The 27,492-nt window shown below is 41.3% G+C and overlaps 1 protein-coding gene across 6 annotated transcripts; it reads left to right on the forward strand.

Moving 5' to 3' along the window:
- Window positions 1–27,387, forward strand: RNF219 (ring finger protein 219). 6 transcript variants are annotated; one of them, XM_015277350.4, is made up of 7 exons: window positions 571–1,041; window positions 8,268–8,403; window positions 10,069–11,061; window positions 11,772–11,863; window positions 13,544–13,792; window positions 16,851–16,939; window positions 25,016–27,387. In XM_015277350.4, the coding sequence occupies exons 3-7, from the start codon at window positions 11,034–11,036 to the stop codon at window positions 26,508–26,510; spliced, it is 1,953 nt and encodes a 650-aa protein (XP_015132836.2). In that variant the 5' UTR covers window positions 571–1,041; window positions 8,268–8,403; window positions 10,069–11,033; the 3' UTR covers window positions 26,511–27,387. The 6 variants fall into 6 exon arrangements, with proteins under 6 accessions (XP_040507515.1, XP_015132836.2, XP_040507536.1 ...); XM_040651581.1 differs by lacking the exons at window positions 571–1,041; window positions 10,069–11,061 and adding an exon at window positions 1–327; XM_040651602.2 differs by adding an exon at window positions 12,450–12,531 and having other exon boundaries at window positions 8,268–11,863.
- Window positions 27,388–27,492: the final 105 nt, after the last annotated feature.

The following is a 27,492-nucleotide window of genomic DNA, read 5'->3' on the forward strand; positions in this document are numbered from 1 at the left end:
TGACACAAAATCACAATGCCATCGGTCTTCTTGGCCACCTGGGCACACTGCTGGCTCACGTTCAGCATGTCATCAGCCGACATCTCCCATTTAATCCACATCGCAGTCTCATTTGTGATGTTTTTGAAGAGAAAAAGAGAAATTGGAAAAAACGCAGAGGAAGGCCGAGGGGAATTAAACGTTAAAAACAGCCAACAGTCAGCGTGGCACAACGCAAACAGAGGAAGGAACGGCAGACTGGGGCCCAAACTGCCCTCCTGCAACCTTCCTCCACCTAACACAACTCCCAGGCCACCTCCTCCACGTGGCACAGCGAGAGCCGACGAGGTGAGGCTCTGCCCCGGGGTACGGCCGCGGGGAGCCGGGGGGCGCCATGAGGGCAGCCGTCAGGACGGCGTTGAGGCTTCCCGCTGCTCCCGCCCGCCCCCCAGGGGAGCACTTCAAAAGCGCGCGCGCCGCGCTCTGCTCCCCCTCCCCAGCGCCGGGCGGCACTTGGCCTCGTCGGCTTGCCGTAGCGGGGCCGCCGGCGCGCTGTCTCCCGCCCGCCCGCTCGCTCGCTCGCTCTTCCGTGACTTCCGTGCAGGCGGCGCGGCGATGGCGCAGCACGGCCCGAGCGTCACGCTGTCCCTCACGCTGCCCATCACCTGCCACATCTGCCTGGGGAAGGTAACGGCCCCGTGGCGGCCGCTGCCCGGCCCTCTCCGCCCGCGCGCTGCTGGGGTGGGGGGAGGAAGGCGGCCGGCCCGCGCCTGCTCGGAGGTCCCGCCGTGCCCTCTGCGAACAGAGGGGCGATCCCGTCTGGGGGTGGGAGGGATCGTTGCCGAGGGGCTGCTGGCACCGTGTGGGTGGGGGGAACCCCGCGGGACGCCCCTGGAAGCCGTGAGGGCCGCGGGCCCCAAAACGCCGTCACCCCTCCTCCCCCTTCCTTCGCACACACACACTCGAAACTCGGACTGCGGGCGTAGTGCTTTCGGAGTGGAGATTTTGAGGTTTTGTCTTCTGATAGCTGTGGGAGGTGGAGCAGCTTAGGATGCATGGCAGGTATGTGTCTGAGGGCGGTGTGAGGCCAGGTGGAACAAAGAAGAGGTGTAGAACCTGGCACGGTGAAAGCGTTCAGCAGAATTACAGCTTTTGGAGTAAACGTTGTGATTTTCTGGGTTGAGAGAGGGTCTTCGTCACATTCTCATCTCTCTTAGGCAGAGAGCTCTTGGGTGTGTTTGGCTCTGAAAGCCCCCAGAGCCAGCTGCCATCACTAGCTGCTTTGCGCGCCCCTTTCTCTATCCCCATTTCATTCATGTTTCCTTGCATCCCAAAGCAAACCTCTTAAAACACATCAGCAATCACAAGTGAAGAAATAACCCTTATGTTTGTACTGTGGTATTTGCCACCCGCTTTCTTCCTGCCCCACATGGGTATACCTCTGAGGCCTGTTCTGCCTGCCCAGTAACCAAAGAAGAGGTGCGTTTGGTGCATGCAGTAGGTATGGCACTGGTAGTGGCAGTAGCTGGACACCTCCCTTTATTCAGCTATCCTACCTCAACAGTGCTGCTTCTGTCAACCACATACTCATTTCTTGGCTTTTCATTGAAGGCCAAGCAAGGCAGAAATGCAGTTCTCTTATCTCTCCTTTTGTGTTTTTAATACAAAGGGAGGAGAACATAAGTTTGCTGTATATGTAATGCAGAGTGGATGCTCCTTGAAAAGGATTTTAAGTCCAATTGCAGTGATTTCCAGCATAATCTAAACGTGGATGCCCCATCCCTGGAGACATTTAAGGCCAGGCTGGAGGTGGTTCTTGGCAGCCTGGTGGCCTTTCTATGATTCATTGATATTCTGCTATAAGTGTGCCTGCTCATTTCAAGCCATTGTTTCATTCTTCCTCATCACTTCTGGAATTGGCCAGGAATTGAGATAGCTTAGGAAGAGATTTCCATGCTTTTCTTTCTTCATATCTTGCGATAACGCATTAAAATTATGTAAGTGAATCCAGTGATGACGTATATTGAAGACTTTTGTATGCTTCCTTTATCAGATGCATTAGGTATTGCCAAAGTTGTCTGCTGTGGCTGTCCTTTTTCTTTCAGTACAAATCATAGTCTCCGGCTTGAATCATCACAGAAAAGCATCAGAAAAAAAACTATTTTCAAGAGTATTTTTAGAGGGGATTAAAGGGCTATTTAGCACAAATAAGAGGAACATCGTACTGTCTTAAAGAGTAGAGTAGAGCAGAAGGCGGTGCTGGCAGTTGACAGGTTCTTGTACTTTGGTATTTTGTAACATGGGCTTCAAATGCGATGTAAAGCCCACCCTGCAGTCAGAATGTACTTGTGGCTATCTGCAAAACTTGTAGGGGATTGGTGGCAAAACAGGGATTTCACTATGTATAGTGGTAAGGGGATAGAAAGAGATGTTAAGTAGAAAATCCTTCAGTATTGTCATCCACATGTTGTATTTAAGGAAGCATAGTTCTTTGCGGGGTGAGAATATTAGTGGATTTTTTTAATGCCAAGTATATCTGCAAGATGGGTGAATAAACATAACGAGTTAACTGCTCTTTTGTAATCAGTGTTCTTTTAAGGTAGTCTGGGCTAACTTCTTATATTCATAATTGGCGAGCAGATCTAAAGCTGCAAGAGGCCTTCAGGCGTACTTGTCGCAGATTGACTGAAGATCTCGTCAGATTGATTTCAGCAATGATTTGCTTGGGCTCAGGCATGAGCTTCTGTGTGCACTGAAATCTCTGAGGATGTCCAGGGGTTCATTCTCTGATATCAGTGTGCTTGTTTTCCATATGCCTGCTCCTCAGTTCATACTGCTTGAAGGTCCAGAAGAGCCTTCAGTGTGGTGTAAATGTATACGGGATTTGATTGTGATCCATGGAAGAATCATGTTGTGTAGGAGGGAAAAATAGGATGATACTCAAATTCTCCTTAGCTACTCAAGCCTTTGCAAATAAGCTGTAGCCTTTCCAGTCACTGCAGTCAATTAAGGAACTGAAACTGTGCTTTAATTCAAGTAAAATGCTTTTTAGTAACATATCTTGTGATCCCCCACCCCTGGGCTTGTCACAGGCTCAGAGACTTCGTTGAAAGGAAGTGGCACCCCCAGCCTTTGTGTTTCCAGATGACACTTCAACAGCAGCTCCTTCTGCTGTTGCATGGATTGCTTTGTGCCAGTTCTGAGCTAACGCAAGTATAAACCTCAGCCCTGAAATGAAAAGTGTAAACGTATAAATCAGGAGCACTGTCCTCTAGAGAGTAATAATTGTGACTTACAGTTGTCGAGTCAACATTCACTTGCAAGCAGAATACATCCATGTCAGGTTTGGGGTAACTGAGGGTTTCTTGCTCCCCTGGGTGAAGACCTACACTCTTGAAATGTGTTCTTCTGTTTGGAATACTGTGTTATTCTTCTGCGTATCAGAGCCATTTGTGTAACTATGCTCGTATAATGGCTGCTTCTGGATGAAAAAGAAGAGCAACCAGAAAAAAAATTGTTTTTTTTCTTCCAGCTGCTGGTGGAAAGCTGCAGAAAGCTCTTTTTCTGGTAAAGAAAGCAGTAAATAACAAGAGTGTATTTTTTATGTATCTATAGTATTGAAATATTTAAATGTTTACAAAGCATTGCTATGCTAATGCTTGCATTAATCACAAAAAAAGCCTCCTTAATTAGAGGTGAAAATGTGCAGATGCTTGCAGAAATCATTTAGTCTCTCTATTCACACCTTCAGTAACTTGACTTTCTGCTTGTGTATAGACAGTCCTGAGGCTCCTAGGCAGTCATATCAGAAGTTTTGAAACTACTAGTAATCCTATAATGTGTTAGGGGCATAGAAAGCAAATTGGAGAAGGAGCTGACAGATGTGACTCTTAATTTGGCTCTGTTGTATATGAGTGGCAAAACACTTGGTTTATAGCTTGTGCAACGCTGATTGTGTACGTATGATTACTTAAGGACATTTCTTACCTGTTTTCCAAAGTGGTTATTAGCTCTGCTTTCCACTTACTTGATTTTCACTGCCAACATTTTGTTTCTCCATCTTAGCTGGACAACTTTACTAATAGAATGAATGAGGAAAACCTTGAGGCTGATGAGGACTTCCTTTGCAACTGAAAGAATTCTCCTGAGCTTCGGCTTCTAAGTGCTTAAAAGGAGCAGTGCAGCAGATGGAAGCAGTAGGTGCTGCTACCTCTGTGTATCAGAAGATGCTTACTGGGCAAAGATAGTGATGAAGTAATAGCAAATATTTCTTTTACAGAACCTTAATATGGATATGAATGTCAAGTCTTATGAGATTTGAGAGTTTATATTACTGTAACACATACCTCAGTAAAGCATGTGTATAAGGAAAAATCATTTTCTTCTGTATCATAGTTAGTCTCTCTGTCCCATACTTATTTTCAAACTGGGTTTGTAGTTAATCACAGAATCATTAAGGTTGGAAAAGACCTTTAAGATTTAGTCCAACTGTTCACTTACCACCAATACTGCCTACTGAACCATGTCTCTGAGTTCTACATCTACCCTTTCCTTAAATACCTCCCATGATGGTGACACCGCCACTTCCCTAGGCAATCTGTTCCAGTGCTTAACTACTCTTTTGGAGAGTAAATTATTTTTAATATCCAATCTGAACCTCCTCTGGTGTAGCTTGAGGCCATTCCCCTTCATCCTATTGCTAGTTACATGGGAGAAGAGGCTGACCCCCACCTCTCCACAGCCTCTTTTCAGGTAGCTGTAGAGAGTGATAAGGCATCCCCCGAATCTCCTCCAGACTAAACAATCTCAGTTCTGTCGGCTGTACCTCATAAGACCTGTGCTGCAGACCCTTTACCAGCTTTATTGCCCTTCTCTGGATATGCTCCAGTGTCTCATAGAATCATAGAATCGCCAAGGTTGGAAAAGACCCACAGGATCATTTAGTCCAACCATCTGCCCTTCATCAATGGTTCTCGCTAAACCATGTCCCTCAACACAACATCCAAACGCTCTTTAAACACCACCAGGCTCGGTGACTCCACTACCTCTCTGGGCAGCCCATTCCAGTGCTTGACCACCCTTTCAGAGAAGTAGTATTTCCTAACGTCCAGCCTGAACCTTCCCTGACGCAGCTTGAAGCCATTCCCTCTCGTTCTATCACTAGTCACCCGGGAGAAGAGGCTGACCCCCAGCTCACCACAACCTCCCTTCAGGTAGTTATAGAGAGCAATAAGGTCTCCCCTGAGCCTCCTCTTCTCTAGACTGAACAACCCCAGCTCCTTCAGCCGCTCTTCATAAGGCCTGTGCTCCAGACCCCTTACCAGCTTTGTTGCCCTCCTCTGGACACGCTCCAGGGCCTCGATGTCTTTCTTACAGTGAGGGGCCCAAAACTGTACACAGTACTCGAGGTGCGGCCTCACCAGTGCTGAGTACAGGGGAATAATTATTTCCCTGTTCCTGCTGGCCACGCTATTTCTGATACAAGCCAGGATGCCATTGGCCTTCTTGGCCACCTGGGCACATTGCTGGCTCATGTTCAGTCTAGCGTCAGTCAACACCCCCAGGTCCATTTCCTCTACACAGTCTTCCAGCCACTCTGCCCCAAGCCTGTAGCGTTGCCTGGGGTTATTGCGGCCAAAGTGCAGGACCCGGCATTTGGTCTTGTTGAATCCCATCCCATTGGCTTCAGCCCAGCTATCCAACCTATCCAGATCCCTCTGTAAGGTCTCGTTACCCTCAGGCAGGTCAACACTTCCAGCTAGCTTGGTGTCATCTGCAAACTTACTGAGGGTGCACTCAATACCCTCATCCAGGTCATCAATAAAGATATTAAAGAGGACAGGCCCCAGCACCGACCCCTGGGGAACACCACTCGTGACCGGTCGCCAGCTGGATTTAACTCCATTCACTACTACTCTCTGGGCCCGGCCCTCCAGCCAGTTCCTTACCTAGCGAAGAATGTATCTGTCCAAGCCACGATCTGCCAGCTTCTGGAGGAGAATACTGTGCGAGACAGTGTCAAAGGCTTTGCTGAAGTCTAGGTAGACCACATCAACAGCCTTTCCCTCATCCACCAGATGGGTCACTAGATCATAGAAGGCGATCAGGTTGGTCAAGCAGGACCTGCCCTTCGTGAACCCATGCTGGCTAGGCCTGATCCCCTGGTTGACCTGCACGTGCCGCGTGATCTCCCTCAAGACAATCTGCTCCATAATCTTCCCCGGCACCGAGGTCAGGCTAACAGGCCTGTAGTTCCCCCCGGATCCTCCCTGCAGCCCTTCTTGTAGATGAGAGTCACATTGGCAAGCCTCCAGTCTTCTGGGACCTCACCCGTCAACAAGGAGCGCTGATAGATGATGGAAAGCGGCTCGGCTATCACCTCTGCCAGTTCCCTCAGCACTCTCAGGTGAATCTCATCTGGTCCCATGGACTTGTGGCAGTCCAGTTGGAGTAGCAGGTCTCTGACTGTTTACAGAAAAACAACTGTCTCGATGTTTTTCTGGTAGTGAGGGGCCCCAAACTGAACACGGTACTTGAGGCACAGCCTTACCAGAGCTGAGTACAGGGGTTTGACCACCTCCCAGGTCCTGCTGGTCACAATATTTCTGATACAGGCTAGGGTGATGTTGGCTTTCTTGGCCACCTGAGCACACTGATGGCTCATGTTCAGGTGAGTTTCAACCGACACCCTCAGATCCTTTTCCACTATGCAGCTTTTCAGCCACTCCACCCCAAGCTTGTAGTTCAGGACCTGACACTTCATATTGTTGAATTCATCCCATTGGCCTCAGCCCACCAATCCAACCTGTCTGGGTTCCTCTGTAGGCTTTCCTACCCTCAGGCAGATGAACACATCCCCTGAGCTTGGTGTCACTTGCATGTTTGCTGAGGGTGCACTCAATTTCCTGCATCCAAATCATCAATAAAGGTATTAAATTCAACCCAGGCCATTCTATGATTCTATGAAATAGGATAGGTCCCAATATCGACCCCTGAGGAACATCACTCATGACTGGTCACTAGTTGGATTTAACTCCATTCACTTCTTCTCTCTGGGCCTAGACATCCAGGCAGATTTTTTTACCCAACAGAGAGTATACCTGTCCAAACCATAGGCTGCCAGCTTCTCTAGGGGAATACTATGAAAGACAGTGTTGAAGGCTTTAATGGAGTCTAGGTAGACCACATCAACAGCCTTTCCCTCATCCACCTGGTACGTCACCTGGTCATAGAAGTAGGTGAGGTTGGTAGAGTAGAAACTACCGTTCGTGAACCCTTGCTGGCTGGGCCCAATCTCCTCCTGGTTGTCCCTCACCTGCTGTCTGATCACACTCAAGATGATCTGTTTCATAACTTTTCCTGATGCCTAGGTCAGGCTGACAGGCCTGTAGTTCCCCAGATTCTGCTTATGAGTCTTCTAATGACAGATGTCATATTCGAAAGCCTCCGGTCATCTGGAACTTCCCTGCTTGACCAGGACTGCTGAGAGATAGTGGAAAGCAGCTTAGCAATCACCTCAGCTAGCTCCCTCTGCACCTCAGATGGATCCCATCTGGCCCCAAATAACATGCAATAATAATGCAAAAGTTTGTTTACTCTGTTGTTTTGACAGGGAGGGGGGATGTTTCTTGACAGGAACTATGTCTGATCTTCAAGCTGTCCCATTCTGTTCTAACGATGGGTAGCAATATGTTTCTTGAATGATTGTTGGTTTGTATTTCTGGTCTGTATTTTTGGCCCATATCATTTTTAGAAGTGTATTTCCATAAAGCTGGTTCTATACAGGCTAGATATAATTTGTAATGATCATTTCAGTGATAGCTCTCAAGGCAAAGTCTTGGTTGTTGCTAGGAGCTCTCTCTCATTTCCTTTCTTTTGGAAATGAGTGAATGTACGTGTTTTAGTCTCCCTCTGTGTAGGACTGTGATCTCATTTTGTGGGTGTGGTTGGCTTCCCTTCTTGGAGATGGCTTTCATACTGTATTAATGAGCACACAGAATTGAGGATCTCTGATTTTGCAAAGGCAGTTCTAGCTGTAGTACCACCAATAATAGGGAAATTTGGTGCTGTAAGTCAGGAGACCACTCCTAGTCAGAAACAGCAGTGTCACTTTCCTCTTGAAGTCTAGACTTGCTTTGAGAGATTGGGGTAGTATATTTTTATATTCTATTATCTGAAAGTATTTTTAAGTATTCATAGCATCTTTCTGTTGTGTTGTTTTTTTGTTCTTTTTTTTTTTTTTTTTTGTCTTTTCCTCCTCTTCTCCTTTTCCTTGTTGATGCTCAAAGGTCCGTCACCCAGTTATCTGTGTCAACAACCATGTCTTCTGTTCCATTTGTATTGAAGTCTGGTTGAAGAATAATAATCAGTGCCCAGCTTGCAGGATTCCCATCACACCTGAAAATCCTTGCAAAGAAATTATAGGTAAGGACAACTTGAGGCTTTGAAATAACTTTTTAGTGTTTACTGCTGGAGGAGATTCTTTCAGGTCCGAAGATGTCTGGGTATTTTTTCCATCAAAGCACGATCTGACTGGAAGCATGCATAATAAGATAAAAATTCCAAAGACTGTGTATAATAATGACTTGATTATTCAAAGACAGAAAGCACCCCACCACTGCAATTATTTTTTCTTTTGTAACTGCGGGTTGGACAATGATTTTAACTGGATAAAATGAATCTAACTTCAAATATCTTACCTATGTGTTGACCTAACAGGGTAGCATGTAGCCGAGAATTTGTGTACTTAAATCCACAATCTTGAAAGAGTATGTGTTCTTTTTAACTCTTGGTTGTTTTTGTGGTTTTGTTTACCATGTCTTTTTTGCTTTATTTTTAAGAAAGTGTTGACGGTGCTTAAGAGAGACAAAGCTACGAAACTTGAGTGAGGATATGAACTTCCTCAGGGCTGAGAAATACTGGAATCTTGACTTGACATAAAATACCAAGACTGTTATTTATTTCTAATAGAAATATATATATATATCTGAACAGCCTTTACAAAAATATGCTGTCATATGCTAAATAAATGTATGTGTGTTGGTTTTTATTGTGTACTTTTTTCCTTTCTGTGTTGTTTTTGGCCATGATACGGTTCACTTTCTTCCTAGGAGCTGATGTAGTGCAGGGTTGTTGATTTAGGAAGAGAATGATATTGATAACATACCAATGTGTTAGTTGTTGCTGAGTAGTACTAATACTAAATCAAAGACTTTTCAGCTTCTTATGCTGCCTCAAGTGTGACAAGCTGGGAGTGCACAGGGAGCTGAGAGGTAACCAAGCCAGAACAGCTGACCTAAACTGGCCAAAGGGATATCCCATACCATATGACACCATACTGAACAATAAAACTAGGGTTGCCCCAGGCGGGGGTTGCCTCTGGGAACTGGCTGGACATCAGTTGGTGGATGGTGAGCAGTTGTGTTGTGCATCATTTATATATTCTTATTATATATTTGTTACTGCTGTTATTATTTTCTCTTCCTTTTCTGTCCTGTATAATGGTCTTTAGTTCAATCCACAGGTTTCTTTTTTTTTTCCTCATTCTCTCTCCCATCCCACTGAGAGTTGGAGAGTGAGTAAACAGCTGCATGGTGCTGAGCTGCCTGCTGGGTTAAACTACAACAGACCTTTTGGTGCCCAGCATGGGGCTCAAAGGGTTGAAATAACGACTGATCTGACTGGAGCATGTAAACACAAATTTGTCATAATATTGATTTTCCTAATCTTCAAGTTCTGTTGTGTAGCACCTTACTTGCTGTATATTAAAGTTATTATTTTGCTGTACTGTATAATACTGGTCTGTGCTCTGATAAAATTGCCAGTTGTGAGACTAATCTGGGTTTTGTAGTCAGCACTGCTGTCATTTCCATATTTCAGGAGCCATCAGAAATTATTAACAATTAACACTCTTTACTCTTCGGGGAGCCAATCTGTAGTGGAGGTAAGAGGGACACTTTCCTCTGTTCCTTCACCCCTCTCTTTTTCCTTCTCTTCCAGGCAAGTAAAGTAGATCTTGAGAATCTTGAATATCTTTGGAATGTTCACACCAATATGTTCCTATCGCTTTGTCTCCTGATTGTGTTCCAGGTCTTGTTTAAGGTTAAACAACTATTTACAAATATGTCCCAGGGATCTGTTCCTGGGCTGAATATGAATAACCACGTTCCTGGTTGTGAGCGTACGGGCAGGCACCTGGAATGGTGAGCACCCCCAGTGTTTTGGAACTTCTTCCATGAACAAATGCAGGATCCTTAAAAATGGGTAAAATGTTTGAAGAAGGTGTGCTGTCGCTCTGGCAATTCCAAAGAGACACAAATCATGCAACATACAGGGGCTGAGTCTATGCTTACCACACTGCACTTAACACTGCTCTAACCCCTGCAACAGGTCATGCAGCTGAACTGGAAAACTGACCCGTGTAGGTATCAGTTGTGCCTGTAGACAAGGCAAAACAGTGGATGCTAAAGTCAGCTCAGCTCATTTAGTAAGGAAAGAAGCTCCTATGAAGAAGAGGAAGGAGGAGGAAGCGGATAAGACAGGCTACTGTGAAGCAGAGCCATCATAAGAACAGGAGGAGGAAAAGGCAGAGGTTATAAATGAGATAAGAACCACCCAATGCCTATCTCTACGTGAGTTATGTGAAAAGAATTCAGCTGTTATCAAGGTGAGCACATAGTCACCTGTCTGCTCGGAGGCTGGGATAGTGGGGCCAGGAGTCTAGATATAGTGGGTTGCAAAGCCAGGCATCTGGGATGCTTCTCTAAGGAAGGGGACGTTGACAAAACAATTGGAAAAGGGGAACAAACCCTCAGCCTCTGGAAGAGACTCCTGTCAGCACTTTAAGAAAGACTACTCCAAGATTCCCATTCATCAGCTGATTCATCAACAGGAGAGCCAAGCAGTCATAAGCCAGACTCACTCACCCTTCAGTAGTCCCATATGGCCATTGCAGAAGTCCAGTGGAGTGTGGAGGCTGACGGTGGATTATCGTGGCCTGAGTGACATCATGCCACCACTGAGTGCTGATGTGCCAGACATGCTAGAACTACCGTATGAACTGGAGTCAAACGCAGCCAAGTGGTATGCCACAACTGATATCACCAATGTGTTTTTCTCAGTCTCTTTGACAGCAGAGTGCAAGCCCCAGTTTGCTTTTGCTTGGAGGGGCATCCAGTACGCCTGCAATTACTGCCCCTGGGGTGGAAATGCAGCCCTGCCATTTGTCATGGGCTGATCCAGGCTGCACTGGAACAGGGGGAACCCTGTTCAGGGTGTGGCTGGGCATCAGTCAGGAGGTGGTGAGCAATTGCATTGTGCATTGTTTGCTTTCTTTGTTCTTTTATCAATGTTATTATTATCCCTTCCTCTTCTGTCATATTAAAGTCTTTATCTCAAACTACGAGTTTTACCTTTTTTTCGGATTCTCCATCCCAGTGGGAGAAGTAAACAAGCACCGGTGTGTGGTGCTTAAGATGCCTTCTGGTTAAACCACAATACCCTCCCTTACATTTGTTTTAACAGTGTGGTCTTAAATAAGGCATGAATCTGTCAAGGGTAATACAAAGTTGAAAAAATTCAAATGTTGTCTTCCTGCTGTGAGACAGGATTTTGTCTTCTAAACATCACTAATAGATTCCATCTAAGCTGTTATGAAAATGTAAGGTTGTAGTTTCCCATGGTAGTAGATTGGTTCAATATTAGCTATATTTGTAGCTGATAATACGAAAAACGCTGCGAGGTGGATTGCTAGTAATAATAATAGTGGCTTTTTTTCTTCTGTGCTGCTTTAGGAGGAACAAGTGAAAGTGATCCTACATTTAGTCCAACAGTTAGAAAGCACCTACGTAAAACGAGGCTTGAATTGCTCCACAAAGAATATGAGGTAAGCACACAGGAGTGTTGCGACCTTCCAGATGAACCGCAACTGTTAAATTACTGTATGCTTTGTCTTCCTGCTTTGAGTCCTGGTATTTTTAATTTGAGCAATGCTATATACTGAATCTACGTGGCACTCAGATGCATTAAAACTGCACTTTCTAGCTGAGGCTAGAGGAGAGCGTTTGCTGTTGGCTGGATAGAACCTGCAGTGTTACAGCAATGTTCTTTTTAAGCTAGAGGTAGCCCAATACAGCCAGAGGCTGTGGAAATTCAACCTCATGATAGTATGCATTTCCTCTATGCATATTGAATGTTGGGTACAAACATTCTCTGAATGATTCCCTGTTGCCTCTGGAGTCTAAACTTCTTTTTGAAGTATAAACGCTCCTGGGATATTCTGGTGTAGGCTAACTTCATTATCGCTGCTTTATTGTGTTTTGTGAGAGTGGGTGAATGTTCGGAAGTTTTTCTACTCTCTGACTGGAATAATATTCTAGGAACAAGGTTAAAAGGCATATAAGGAGTATATATATATATGTATATATGTAAGGAATATGTTTAGTTTATCTTCTCAGTTATTGTTTCCTTAGTAGCGGCAGTGTGAAGACGTCGCACATTTTTCAGGGAAACTTGTCTTATAGCAAGGAGAATGAAAGAAAGGAAACGGACACCGTATGTATCCTTAATGCAGGGGAAGTCTTTATGACAAGTTGACCTGGAGCTTAGCTTCTTTCATGGAGGAGTCACAAGAAGGGAGTTTCCTTTGTTTCTTTTAAGTCAACTCCAAAATCACACGAATGGGCGTAGAATAACATAAATCTCTTCCAAAAGAAAAGAGAATCTATTTTAAAATGGTTGTGAGTTTTTTTTAATTGTTTATTTGGGATTTGTTTATTGGTTTTTTGTTGTTGTTGTTGTTGTTATTTTCTGGGGGGAAAGGGTGGTAAAGGTTGATTATTTGTGCAAATATGTATTGAATCTATGTAAATGCCATAACACAGCCTCCATTAGTAATCTTAACGTGAGCAATGGAAGTATTAATTTGGAAAAGAGTAAAGAAGACATTTTCAGGATAAATTCAGAATAAATTAGATACTTTTTATCCCTTTAATAGTAGGCTTTTGCTTCTTTATGGCTCCACATTGATACAGCTAATAGCTTTGTTCTTTGTTTTTCAGTCTTTCCTTAAATATTTCTGCTCCTGTGCAGCTGGAGCAGGCTCTTCCAGGCAGTGTTCTGTCCATTTTAAACCTTGAGACTTTCAGCATCTGAACATGTAATGTTTCAGAGTGGCTCTCTCATCTTGTTCTCAAATAACAGCAAATGAGTCAGCAGAGGACGACCTCAAGAACTCTTTGTACAGGAAATCCTCCCACAGAGCACCCTAATAATAGATTAATGTTGCTGAATGCTTTGAAGCTTTTGGACTGCCCACCAGTTCATTCAGGGTCCTTTATATAGTCAAGGGATTCCCTTCACTAAAACCTTCCCTATGTCTGAGTGTGCAAATTGATTAAAATCATGCCTGGAGCACTATACATAAGCGTACTTAGTTTCATGAGTGAAGGCATGCATCTGGGCTTGCCAAAGAACCAATGGTTCTTTAGTGCTGTGGAAACTTGCCAGCATTATTTCATTAATCTCACACATTATTTTAATTCCTGTGAATTTCTGACACCTTTAGGATGAAATAGAATCCCTGCAAAAAGAAGTGGAAGAACTGAAAGACAGAAATCTCAATTTACAGACACAACTGAAATCTCTTCTGGATCCTACAGTACCAGCTTTGTGTTGCCAAAATGAAGAAACTAGCCAATCAGCAGATGAAGCAAGTACCAGTGGCCCAGAAACCCCAGAAGAATGGAGCAAAAAGCTGAAAGCTGCCAACGATATATGTGAAAAAGTAATAGATAATGTAGAAAAGTTAAAGGAGGTAAAAAAATAAATTTCTTAATCCATCTTGAAGTACAGTTTTCGCGTTAGTTGAAGGGGTGAGAGCTGGCATGACCTCTGGATACTTCATAGATCCAGGAAAAAACAGGGAAAAAATTGAATTCCAGTGGCTGTTGATGTATCATAGTATTTCCATACAGCATTTGCAAGTGTCAGATACTATTGCTTGTTTTAGTGAGCCTTACATGTGGCTCTTCCTCAACTCCCCTGTCACTCTATGACTGGGTAATTGGATTATAGTAGCGCTTGTCACCAGTATTGATGGCCAGATTTTTCAGGCTTGCAATAATCTATATAATATATCTATTTTACAACATTCAATGGCCAAACACAGTACAGTTGGCTTAGGCAGATTTTGCACTATTGCCCTCCTTGCTAGCCAATATTTTTGGTGCAATTTGCTGAGACAGAGTAACTTGACCTGTTGATCGAAAATAGACCAGCTTCAGCATTTTATAATCAGAGCATCCTTCACTGGAAGCCTGCAGCTTTTTCATGCAAAACTGAAGTTTTATGTTCAGGATCAGTTTTTTTCTTTTCTTAGGATTAGTAATGTTCACACTTTCCCTCTACTTCAAACTCAAAGGTGCACATTATGCCGTTCTGTCATTGTTATGTTAGTTGTCAGTGTTAATGGAACACTTCTAGATTTGTATCTTTGTAATCTAAAGGAAATTCTGGTCCTGACTAGACCAAATAAAATCTTTGCATATTAAACACTAAAAGTGTGACCAAAAAGTAAGTCGAGTTTCCAAGTTGAGCTTTTTCAGTAGTTTTGCTAGGCTTGGACTTCAGCGTTACAGGCAGAGACACAGCTGGCCTTCTGAGAGGATACTTCAGAAGCTTCGGAGTAATTTCTAATTGGCTAAAGGGTATTGCCTGCAAAGAGTTCTCTATTTTTCTTCCTTAGCATTAAAATGTAATGTCTCTTTTTCTGTGGTGACAGAGGTTTTTAACTCTTTTACATAGATAAGATAAAATTAGAATATAGCTGGGGGAGAGAAGGATGGTTTGTTTTGGTTTGTTTTTTTCCTCCAACATAACTTCAGCCTTAGCAATGAAAGGTTTTTATGGAATTTCTGATTTTGGTTAAGGGTTAGATACAAATAGTGGCTTAGATGGGTTTTAAGGACCAAGTCCAAACCTCTGATGCAGATGCTTTCTTTCGGTCTGTTTCATGTAGACCAGCTGCTCAATTCTGCACATACCTAAAATCACTTGGCTTTTTTTTAGACCTCATTTGACTTGTGAAATAAGAGTGCACTGACCTAGCCCAGTCTGAACAGCAGAGACCTCTTTCCCACATAAAATCAGTGTGGAGCCAGAATCTGCCTTGTTCTCTACAGTACCTGACACAGGAGCTTCAAACGTGCATCTCTTTTCAAGTGAGACATGGTCCCTCTGAACATACTGGTGCTGTCATTCCCTAAACCAGACTGAGGGCGGAAATGTGTCAGCATTATCCTTCAGTGACCTAGGACAGAGACTCTCAGAGTAGGCGTTGTAACTTTGAAGAGATTCATAGCAAATCTGAAAGGACTGATACCAACACTGTGATAGAAATATTAGATGAAGCCCACTCACTTATGACGAGGTTATGTGAAATCATAAATCTAGATGCTACTGCGTGGGGATATGCCTTGCAGATTACAGGCTTGGAGGTTAGAGCACCCTCTAGAAGAAGGAGACTAGGGAGATTGAGTTCTACCTTGCCATGTACCAGCTGGATCCTTGTATAGCAACTCCATGCAAGTTGTTCACCTTCTATTTGGCTGTGCGGGTGAGAGAACTCTGTCTCTGCAAAGAGAGAAACATCTTGGCCATGTTACAAAATGGTTTGATGCTTCTGGATTCTTAGTGTTATCTTTGGGATAACTTTTTATTTTCTTATTTTTTTGATACACAGTAGAGTGATTGACACACTAATACCAAAGCTCTGGGCTCACCCTTCCTATTCCTTCTATACAAGAAATCTCTGTGTTTTTTTTTTTTCCTCTCTGAATATTGTAGGATTTTTTTTTGAGTTTTGTTTAGTTATTTCCCCTCCATTCCTGCCCCAGCATCCCGCACTACCTTAGCCTTACCTGAGAAGGTTTCTGGGAATATTTGTACAAGCGTTTAGAGTTTTTTGTCTCTCTTGCGCTGTTTGATGCTTCCAATGAAGGACATTTCATTCATGAGCCTATTTTCTTAGCTCCTACTTCAGGTCTAACTTGAGATTGTACTTCAAGTATTCAGTGGAAGCATTCTCTAAATGGGGCCATGAATTACAAGTCCTGGATTGGTGCAGTTCTCTACATGCAGAGATTGAGTAGGCTATTAAGTACAAAGAGTTCTTTCTGCTTGTTAGGATGGTGGCATTCATTGTTCTGAAACACGGCAGCAGGAAAGCTTCTCTTTATATGAAGTACCTTGTTAACAAGAGCGTCTGCTGAACTGAGAAGAAGGAATTGACCTCAATTCAAGGAGTGAGAAGAGTTGTGAATCAGGAGTCTTAATCATAAGGTCTTGGAAGAAAGTAAAGAAAGACTGCAAATAGCTTGTCATAATGGATTTACATCCATAAGATAACTACTTTAAAAACAAGAAGCCAAAAAAAAAAGAAAAAAACAACCCAAAGTAATCTTAATCTAATTTGGGATGGAGGAAGCTGTTAGACATAAGTTTTGCTGATACCTGCACATTGTAATGTTAATGTACTTAACGTATTTAGTCATGTGGAAAAAAAACATGGAATTGCCATTAGTACATCTCCTTAATGACTTTCTGTACTAACTAACATAGCTGTGTTTATTTCCCTAGATAGGACACTTGCAGTGTATTTTGGGAATATAAATTAAAAATGTCTGTTCGCTATTCAGTTTTGCAAGCCATTTCCCATGATGATTTTTAAGTGGTGTCCCTGTCTGAAGGCTGTTTCCTGCTTTCACATTTCTAGTTCTGTCTCTTTAAAAAAAGCAGAAACAGCTTGTCCTATAAATATTAGAAGTCATTTCTGTTTTATTGTATACTTATTATTTTCCTTTTCTTTTCCTTAGGCAAATAAGAAACTGAGCATGGAGAACAATAGCCTTTTAAGAGAGAATTTGCGACTAAAAGCTGAAGTTGATAGTAGATCACCTCAAAAGTATGTGAATTTTTTAAAAGCTGCTGTATTTTATTTATAGACTCTTTAACTGTTGTAGGACTTGAACCTAAAACTGCGATGGTGTACATAGCGTTACGTATGTGTCACAAGGTAGACTTCGGAGTTTTCATCCTCATAGACTTGGGTGACAAATGCAACTTACAGAATAGCAGCAAGTCTACAGTAAAGGAATATGTGCTGACCACAAATGCTGTTGTTCTGTTTTATCTGTCTCATACCGGAGAACTGGATTTATTACTTGAATCCTACAGTTAACTTATTTTTTGTTACTAAGAAATTTCATTTAAATCTGGCATCTTTCTGTCAAAGTAGGTATGTTACTGTGAGCCAAGATTCTGTTTGTTTGTATTTGGTTGGTTTGGGTTTTTTTTCTTCTTATTGTTGCCTTCAAAATTTGTTGTATGAACTTAGGCTGCTCATTCAAGGAGTGTTCCTGACAACCTTTCTCTGAGCAAGGTGCATAGAATCAGGCTTCTGCAGCATAAGGACATCATTCCCAGAGCTGATGTCTGCTTGATACTCCTAAGCAGTTAAACATCAATGATGACCTCAAACAGCAGAAACTGTTTCATACCAATTACAGATGTGTGCTGAAGTCTGTCTCCTTGAAAGTACTTTATGAAACAAAGCAATCATATTTTTTAAGGTTGCGTCTTTGAAAGCTAATAGCAGCATTAGTCAGAGGTTTATGTAGTGCTTTTGGGAAAGGGAGCTAGGGGGACCTAAGTAATGCCAGAGAAGAGCTCTCTGGATTTTGTTCTAGCTCACAACTAACTTGCTGGAAGATGAAATTATTCCTTTATAGAGAGCTTCCTTGCTAAGCTATTAGTTGTTCAAGGCCCCAAGAAAGCAGATGCATGATCCTTTTGCTGTAAATGTATAAAAGTACACTTTACTCTCGTGTCCACTAATAAAGGAGATAGAGCACTGTTAAAGGTCTTGGCAATGAAAAGGGATTTAATGGCAAGAAATACCTTTCTCCTGTAAGATTTGGGAGGAAGTTGGTGAGATGGCAAACTTGAAAACAGATGCAATTAAAGAAATCCTAGAAAAGACGAGTTAGAAGAGACCAGATCATGTACCCTTATTCTGATTCACTAAGGTCAGGTAAACTCCCCAGGGGAAAGCATTTCTGTTCTTCTAACTTGTTCATGTTTTACCATCCTACTTGTCAGAGAGATGAGATATCAAGGGAGGAAGAAAGACTGTTGCAGATTGGTTACTTTACCAGCTTTTGTCCATGCATCCTAAAAGAATAGCTGATGATTTTCCTCTTTGCAAGCACAGATAATAGCCAAATGTTACTAGAAACTGGACAGAGCAGGCCTCTTTTAGCAACCCAGATGCCAGCTGGATTTGCCTGTTCATGTCTCTGTTAGAACTCTTTAGCCTCCATAACAAATACATCCTTCCTGTATTTTAGGAGTGATCTTCTGCCCATACTAAGCATGGAAGTTGGAATCAGACTTAAACTGACTCGGGAACAGTTCAAATACTTTAAAAAGTGTAGACAGTTTCAAGTCTGTACCCTACTTCCGTTATCTTCAACTTTGGTTTCATTTTGACTTAGGTGGTTTACTACAAGTATTTAAGTATATTCAAGGAGAGAAATTGAGCTGGAAGAAGTCCTACAGAACATTGAATGTAATATTTTTGATGTGCCCTGTCTATAGCTATTCAGTCCTTATTCTCTAGACTGAATCCATCCAGCTCTTCTAGGTGTGTGACTTAGGAGGAAAAGTGAGTATCTGATTTAGATGATGTTGCTCTACTCTCTATTGTCTATGGTTATCAGAAGCTTAGAGCTGGATACAAGACTCTAGATGAGGCCTCAGTAGCACTGAGTAGAGCAGAACTCTTGTCTTGATACAACATTTTTTATCTTGCAGTACTGCTTTTATTGCTTCATTTCATCTGACTCTTCTAGCATGAATGGCTAGTACTGGTTCTGCTAAAAAGCTACTGAAAAAGTTACGGTGCTACCTCATGTTGTATTTTTTCTGCAGAGTGTGGAACTTGACCCACTTACTGGCTTTCCTCAGGTGGATGTTTTGATGTTTATGTCAAACTTTAAGTAATTGCTTTGAATTCCAGTCCCATGACAGGAAGTCTCTACTATCTTTGTGTTGCTAGCAGATTTTATAAGTGAGCTCTCTTTGATCCTTGTGGTCATTAGTGTTGTCAATATTGAGACCAGACCTAAGGGCAAACTTTGATACCCAATATTGAGGTCTTTAAACTAAGCTTTACATGCTGAGCAGCAATTGCAATAACTTACCTTGCTTATGAAATCAGAATTTAAAGCATTAACTCAAGAACCCAACAACATCACTGTAATTAAACTGTTTTTGTGCAGGTACGCTGTTTTGCTAATGCAGTAGGTTTTGGTGTACTTTATTATTCAGAAGTATTCAGGTGTAGGTTTTGGGAAAAGTTCCTGAATTGTACTCTAGTGCAATTGAAAACATCTACTAAATTGGATAATTACAGTTTAATGTCATGACCGTTCTTTTGTTCGTAGTATTTCATAGTGAGCTTTACATTGCTAGATGTTGTTTAAGCATGAATCCGCTAGCTAACTAACTAACTAAAATTTGAATCGAATTGTTTGGGAAAGGATCTGTCATTATTCAGTCCCCTTGACCCAGATACAATACAGCTTAATAATGCCGAAGCTAAATATTGCAACTAAAATCATTTGAATAGGCTTTGCTTTATAGCACAGGAAACACTGATAGCAAATGAATGATCCCTTTTTAACATAAGCTCTACATCTGACATCACAAGAAAAATAGTTAGCCTTCTTCAGTGATCAGCAGAGATCGTTCCTTTTATCTTAATCTTGAGTTGTTTTTTCTTTGATCGTATCCATTACAACCTACTGAAAAATGCAGCAATGGCATATTTTTACAAAATTTTGGAGTATGTTTGTTGATTCAGTTTGGTTTTTTGTTTTATTTTGTTTTCTGTTTCTGAAATACTTTTGCTAATAAATTCTCAGACCCAGAATTTAATTTTTGAACAAAACAGATGGGAAGGTGCAGAGACTTTCGCCAAACCATTTCATAGCTGGAATATAAACCTGAAAAGCAATAGAGCTAAGTTTCTTGATCTGATTCTTATCAGAGACCTCTGTTGGTCACCCACTTCTCAGGCAAGTCAGACTGTTTGGTGGTTGCTTGCTTGCTCTTTACTTGTTCTTTCTCCCAAGGATTTTTTGTCACTTGTTTTTCTGGTATAAAGTGGTACAGAATATGAAAACTAAAACTTAAGTTTGGAGGATGATGAAGCCCTGCTACTTCCAACTCTACTTAAAATAGAAGACTGTTAGGTCAATTGGCAAAGCACAGTGGAATCTAAAAGCATTTTTGGCAAAGGAATGTTTGCTTTTTACCTGAAGGAAAATAACCAGCAAGTCCATCTGCTCCAGGGTACAGTGCATTTTATGAATGGTTAGATTCAAATTAGCTTGTATCAGACTCTTAGGCTTCCTAGGATTCTTTTTCCTAAATATTTAATTTCTTCTGCCAGTTAAAATCCCAGTATGGAAAACGTGCTGAAAATTGTTGCATTATCTGCTGGGTTTTTTTTTTGTTTTGTTTTGTTCTATTTTGGTTGATTTTTTTTTTTTTTTAACTCTTACCCAGATTTATTGTTTATCTTGTCTAGGTTTGTGACTTTGGGTATCTGCTCGCTGAAATCTAAGGCTTTTGACTTCTTAGATCATTTTGTTTAATGTTTACTTTTTATTCAGTTCAAATATTTCCACTCATGCCAGGCTATTCAATTCAGCTCGTATGTAACTGAGCCTACCAATAGGCTTCTAGTAATCTGCATCCAGGGTGCAGCTGTCTTCTTGAATAGAAAGCTGGGCTACTTTCTCAATCTCCCAGCAAGCTGGCTGTCCCGGAGGAGTGGCTGTTTTCAAAGAACTTGTTCCTCTATAAGCTTAGGAAATAAGTTATAGCAAGTGTTTCTCATGCTTCCTTAAAGGAGATGTTGCCTACCTTCTTCTGTGAGCCAGTCTTTCCTGCAAAATGAAAGCAATAGTGGACGATACCCAGGGCTTTTTGTTCAGTTGAACCAAATTCTATTGTTGATGCATTTTTCTAGTTTAAGATCTGAAATAGAAAAAGATACTTGAGGTCTCTCTCTTTTCCTAGTGTTTGCTTGCTGTAACTGTTTGCTTGTTTCTAACTCGCCTGTATAAATATTACACACTGCTTTAAGGAGATTGCATATAACCTGGGATGTTGTCAAGATGTTGCTGCAGTTGGCCTTCCATAGTTAAGGGCTAAACTGGACAGGCCTGCAATGGTCAATGGTCACTGATATGCGCAAATAAGACTTTAGAGTTCAATTCACAGAACTTATAGATATGGGGAGAAAAAACAACTGAAGAAATTCTATCTTTTGTAAGGAGAGAGACTACTAAAGTTTGCAAACTGTTCCTAAATTGATATCTTCAGGAGCATTCAAGTTTAATAAAGGGAACAGCTTTGAGATAATGAAGGGCAGTTGCTCAAATACTCTAACTATGTTAGTTCTTGTTCACTGTAGATGGGCAAACTGCTAACTTTCTTATTGATGGTGTCAAGTTAAGTTAAAATGCTTTTAGGGGAAGACTGACTGAGGAAAGGTCCTGAAATACAGGGTTTAGGTGGTCATCTAGACATCCAGTGTTACTTCAGACATTAAGCAGCTCCAGTACATCTGTCCATGGCTGGCAGTTGTGATGCAGGACCTATAGAAAAATCTCAGTCCTTCAGAGAGATAACTGGAGGCCAGCAGTTACTTCAAAGACTTTTGGCTGTCTAAAATATCACTAGATGCCAATTTTGGAAGGTCTAAATTCTTACTGAAATGTCTTTATTTACTCTGAATGACTGTTAGCTTTTCTGGTCTTTCAGTTTTTTATCGAAAGGATGTGCTTGAAACAAATGTAATGAGATACGAAGGGACTGTTTTAAGAGATACTACTAAAAAACAAGCCCCAGCACTGAAAATGCTTGGTCCATGCAGGAGAAAGTGGAAAGGACTCATTGTCATGTGTGTTGAATACCTGAACTTCTACTGATGGATGTCTTACCTTTTTCCCAACTGTGACATGATTCTGATACTTTTGGGGAAGATAATTTATCAAAAGTGTCAGGCCAAATTTTCATTTATTTTCGTGTAACTGTTCTGTATGTTGTTATCATCACCAAGGTACAGCTTGGGCTATGGCACAGCTCAGTATACATCTGAGGAGAAAAGAAGAGGAAATTGCTTAGATTGGTTTGATTAAGGAGATGGGGAGGGTTCTGGCTTCCTTAGGCAAAATATGTCTTCTAAGCTGTGGGCCAATCTGCTGAATCAGTTACTAGAATACCTCTGTCATCCACTAGTCTGGAGTTGTTGGTTTAAATATGTGCATTGTAATGTGGCTCTTAAAAAAATCCATGCCCTTGAAAAATTTGGGAAATACATGAATTCAAGTCTCTAAACAGGAGCAAGAAGGCATCTACTACTTCGGTGTTTAACTGCAGAGGTTTGTATTCAGTATGTCTGATGCTCCATTTCTTAAAACTAAAATTCCCAAGCACATCCCTCTACAACAATTAACATATTAGTGATGCTATTTGGCTTTGAACAGCATACTGTATTTTTTTTAACCTGAAGACACTTGTTATAAAAGTTGCACTTGAGAGTACAGAGCTTCCTCTTCATAAGCAAATCTCAGGCTGTCACTAATGCTGTTTGCATTAAATAAACATACTACACCATTCTTCCATTAAAAAGGAGTTGCCAGGTATGCATATAAGTGTAAACATGTTTAATTTTTATGTCAAAGTATGTGTTACAGCAGACCCCAGAAAATCCTGCTTATTCTGCATGATAATTTTTCCCTGTCTCTCACTTGGCTCTTAAACTAATGATGTATTTTTGTATCCTTTATTAAGCAGTATATAGAGTTGATTTCTGTAAGGCTGCATGAGAAAATCTGTTAGAGAAAGGCGAAATAAATACTTCTGGATGTTGCTTGGACTCTGCCATGCTGTAGAGGCTATCTCAATGCTTTAAATCAAAATCTGAGTTCTTTTTACTGAAAGGGGAAATAAAGCAAAATGTGTTGCATGTGAGGATGCTTATTTCATTGTAACCTCCTCTTCACCTGAGAATATAAATAAAACGTTGCTGAACTCTCTGTGGTACTGTTTTTATCTGGTTTCATATGGAGGCGGGAGGAAGTCTTGTACCATTTTTCTCCCATTTCCCCTTCGAATGAAACCAGAAATGGAAAAACTGCTACAGTTAAATCAGAAAACTCGTTACACCTAGCATGAGCAGAAGAGCTACTTTCATTTTTGAGAAGACAGTGGTAATTGGCTGGAGCTTATTTGTGGTAGGTTCCTTGATACGAATTTCTGCCAAGTGAGTTGCTTTGGCAGAAAAATTCTTACCATGTCAACATTCTTATTCTAAACAGTGAACTGCTACCTCGCACTTCTATATCTACACAGCACTGAGTAATATCAAAACTACGTGGAATTTAGACTGCTTTGATTTTAAAAGTGGTCTAGTAGCAATTCTGTGAAAGAATTTATGTAGACTGTGATGCAGTCTTTACTACTGTTAAGTCCTTTAAATATGCAGAAGTAACTGAATGGTGAAATACATCAATAGATCAGGTAACTCATGCCCAACTCGTTCAGGGCTTGTGATGCCCCTTATTCCTTTCTCCCACTTTTGGTGTGACTGCCCTGCAGTTGTCAGCACAGAACAGTCTCCTGCTGCTTAATACTGAGTTTAGTTCCTTGATGAAAATGCATGCTAGGATTTACGGGTATTTCACCAGCATAATCATGGGCCACAGATTCGTATGTTGTTGATCTAAAGGCTACAGTGAGAGTGTTTTATGAAGGGGTAAGAAAGTGGAATTAGGAAGTTTGTGGGGAAAATGGAGTGGGAATTCCCTGTGGCTGAATGATTCCAGAGGAGGTGCAGACAGACAAAGAAATGAGGTGGAAACAGTCTTTGTGCTGGAAGAGTGAATATAAAGTTGTGCTCTAACATGGATCAACAAGGCAGAAAGTGAATGATAAGCCAAAATACAAAATTGTCATTTACTTGTGATATAAAACTATGTGTGGCAGAGTTTTAGGGTGGCTGTCGGTCCTTTCCACCTCCTAATAATACCAGAACTTTAATTGTTTTACCTTTCGGTAAATTGAAAGTCTTGGATGGAGCTTGAAATTCCCTGGTGCCCACCTGTCAGTGACAGGTTAGAATTTGTCAGGGCATATAGCTGAAAACTTCACCTGCCCTCTGGGGAAGGTCAGGCTTGAAAGCTGGTGGAGGATGGGGGGAAAGATAGGTCTGTATCCTTGCAGTTCAAAATGTGCTCAAGCTGGGAGCCCCACAAACACACAGTCTTAACAAATGACAAGTGGCACTTCTTTTATACTGAAGTTGAGGAAGAAATTAGATTGTTCCAGTTGTAAAATTTCAAGAAAAAAACAAAATAGCTCTGACGAAAGCAGAAGTACCATCCATGCAATGGCTGAGGAGAAGCTGTATATCTAACAAGAACGTAATTGAAATGTTCTGCATAAGTATTTAAACCACCTCAAAGGAATAGTGCAATTCCTGAATTTTATATCTGCGTTTTGTATTTGACAAGGTGACATTGTGTAGGAATTGTATTGTAAAACACTGCTGTACTGCAGGAAAATGATTGAATGTAAATATTTCAAGATGTGGACCACTGTTCAAATGTTATCATAAATCTTTGCCATTGTTTTAGGGGATAATTCTTCATGCATATTTGAGTTGAATTGATGGAACCAGCCCCTGGAAGGGTAATCTGCTTGTTATTACCTTACTACCACTAATAGTTTAATTCTGGCTTCTCAGGTATTCACTGCAACTGATACATTACATAGTCTGATGTATTTATTTGGTTTTGCGATTAGATGAGAACTGAAGCTGTTGCTTTTGTTTTCAAATAAACACAACAGAAAAGCACCATGTCTTTTTCCCACTTAATGTTTTTTTTTCTTCTTTTTCTTGCAGGTTTGGTAGGTTTACCATAGCTGCGCTTCAGTCCAAAGTAGAACAAAGCGAACGTGAAATGAACCGTCTAAAAAAGGCACTGGAAAGAAGTGATAAGTATATAGAGGAAATGGAGTGTCAGCTTTTACAGCTGAAAAGTGCAGGTGAAGGAACTCGGACCATAAGTGCTGTTAGTGAGCAAGCACTTTCTGCAGATGCTAAAGGAACTGAAAGCAATGAAGATACTACATGTTTGAAAACCCAGGCTGAGGAGAAGAAAGTTGTGACTACCAGTCACAGTCCTGACAGTCTTGAACAGCTAGCAGATAGTGGAACATGTTCAAGCTCTTTGAGTCAGGATGGTTCAAAAGGTTCAAACACCCAGAGTATCCCAAAGAAAGAATTATTTCCAGGATGTCAGGGAGTCCATCTGGATGAAAATAGTACAAGTATGGATACTTGCTTAGAGCAGCAGTGGAATAAAATTGAGGAATGTACCCCGTATAAGGATGAGGAACTTTATGATCTTCCAGCACCATGCACTCCTTTTCTGTCTCTTAGTCGCCTTCAGTTGAACACTCCTGATGGAAAAGAAAACACAGAGAAGACGTCAACATTCTTGAGGAAGCTGAAATTTGAAGAGTTTTGTGACACTTCAGATGACTGCAGCAAAGATTCTCAAGAACACAGCACAAGCAGTGGAAAGAAGCTAAATTGCTTTTCTGTGGGAAAATCAGGTTTTTGGGGCACTTGCCCAACTAGTTTCACGGAGAACTTAGATTTTGATGAATCAGCGCAAAATTCAGCAGCTGGTCAGTCAGATGAAACATCAGCAAAGTCCAGTGATAAAACAAGTTCATGCTTGCCTAAAAGGTTACATACTCTCTGCTCTTCAGAAATGAATCGCACAAGAACCTCCAGTGAGGCATCTATGGATGCTGCCTACCTTGATAAAATTTCTGAGTTGGACTCGATGATGTCTGAATCAGACAATAGCAAGAGTCCATGCTATAATTTTAAGTCCTCTGATCTTGATAATTCTTCGAAGTCAACAGAGGCCTCTAAGCTTCTGGATGAAACTGAGAAGAAACTGGAAGGGATGAATGAAGAACAGAGCATGAAGTGCTCAGAAACAAGAGATCTATCAGTTGACAGAACTGGATGGAAACCTGCCATGTTTTCCATCCTATCCCCATCTAGACTAGATGTGAATGACCACTTTCCACTATTTACAGGCCAAAATGTAGTAGCTAGTGAAATCAAACCTCCAAACTGTTTATTTCAAAGAGAGTTTTCCCAGAGCCTGCTATTCAGTAACTCACAGAGGCTGTTTGAAGAACAAAAGTTTGGATCATGCTTTTTAAAGATGTCATCTGACCTGCACAATCCACTTAATCCTCCTTGGGTGCCTTCCTTTATTGCTGAAAAGAAAAATAAAAATGTCAGTCAGTCGACCAAGAGGAAAATTCAGAGCAGCATTTCCAGTGCTAGTCCATCAAAAACTACCAAAAACTGATTCTGTGTGGAAATCAAATGTGGCTTAAAGTCATCAGTCTGCAAATGTTTAATATTTACCAAGTGAACTTTCTTTTTTTAATGATTTCCATGGAGTCTGATCCTGCTTTCTTCCGACTGAGTGAAAACTGAACATTCTCTTGCCCATTACAAACTTTCCTAGGAAAGAACCATTCCAGATGGGAAGAACCATTCCAGATTCTCTTCTTTGGCTGGACATTTTGTTTACTTGGAATTTTTATGGCGTGTTTTTTTTTTTTTTTTTCTGAATTTTCAAGTTTCATGATCTTCCAGTTGCTAGCACAGTGAATGGCTCCCATGAGCAGGACAATTTTAAGTGATCTTGTCAAACCAGTCATTTATGTAAGAACTTGCTTTAAAGGTTACATTTTCCTTTCCTGAAGATTACTTTTTGTGCGCGCAAGGCAGCTACTGGCTATATATCCTATGGATTCATGAAATTGCTATAAAACAATGTCAGTTTTGCCATAAAACTTGCCTCCAAGAGGAAATCTTGCTGCTTAGATTGTTTCATGGCACTGTACTGTACCAGAAGTCTTGTTTTAAGTAGGTGTAAGGTAGCAGCCTTTTTCTTTTCAGGGTTACACTAGTTCAGTTAGAAAACATTGCTTCTTTAACACTGCAAACGTGGCTTGTATTTTTTTGAAGTTAAGCACAATTTTTAATTTAGTTCCCAAAAAGCGTTGTTATTCTAAATGTGCTCAGTATGCCTGCGTAGACCATAAAAATGGGTTTGTATGCTAATGACTTGTTTATCTAATGTGCACTGAACATTTTACATTAATACTGTACCATTTTACATTAATACTGCATGCTTTTCTATGTGAATTGAATAAAACATGTTATAAGCACTGTAATCCTTGATGTTGTCTCTCAAATGTAGGATTAGCAAAAAGAAAAAAAAAAGAATTAGGAAACTTTTTTTTTTTTTTCCATAATTTGGAAGAAGTATCTGAATTCTG

Source organism: Gallus gallus, chromosome 1 (assembly GCF_016699485.2).
Source record: "Gallus gallus isolate bGalGal1 chromosome 1, bGalGal1.mat.broiler.GRCg7b, whole genome shotgun sequence".
Taxonomy (NCBI): Eukaryota; Metazoa; Chordata; class Aves; order Galliformes; family Phasianidae; genus Gallus; species Gallus gallus.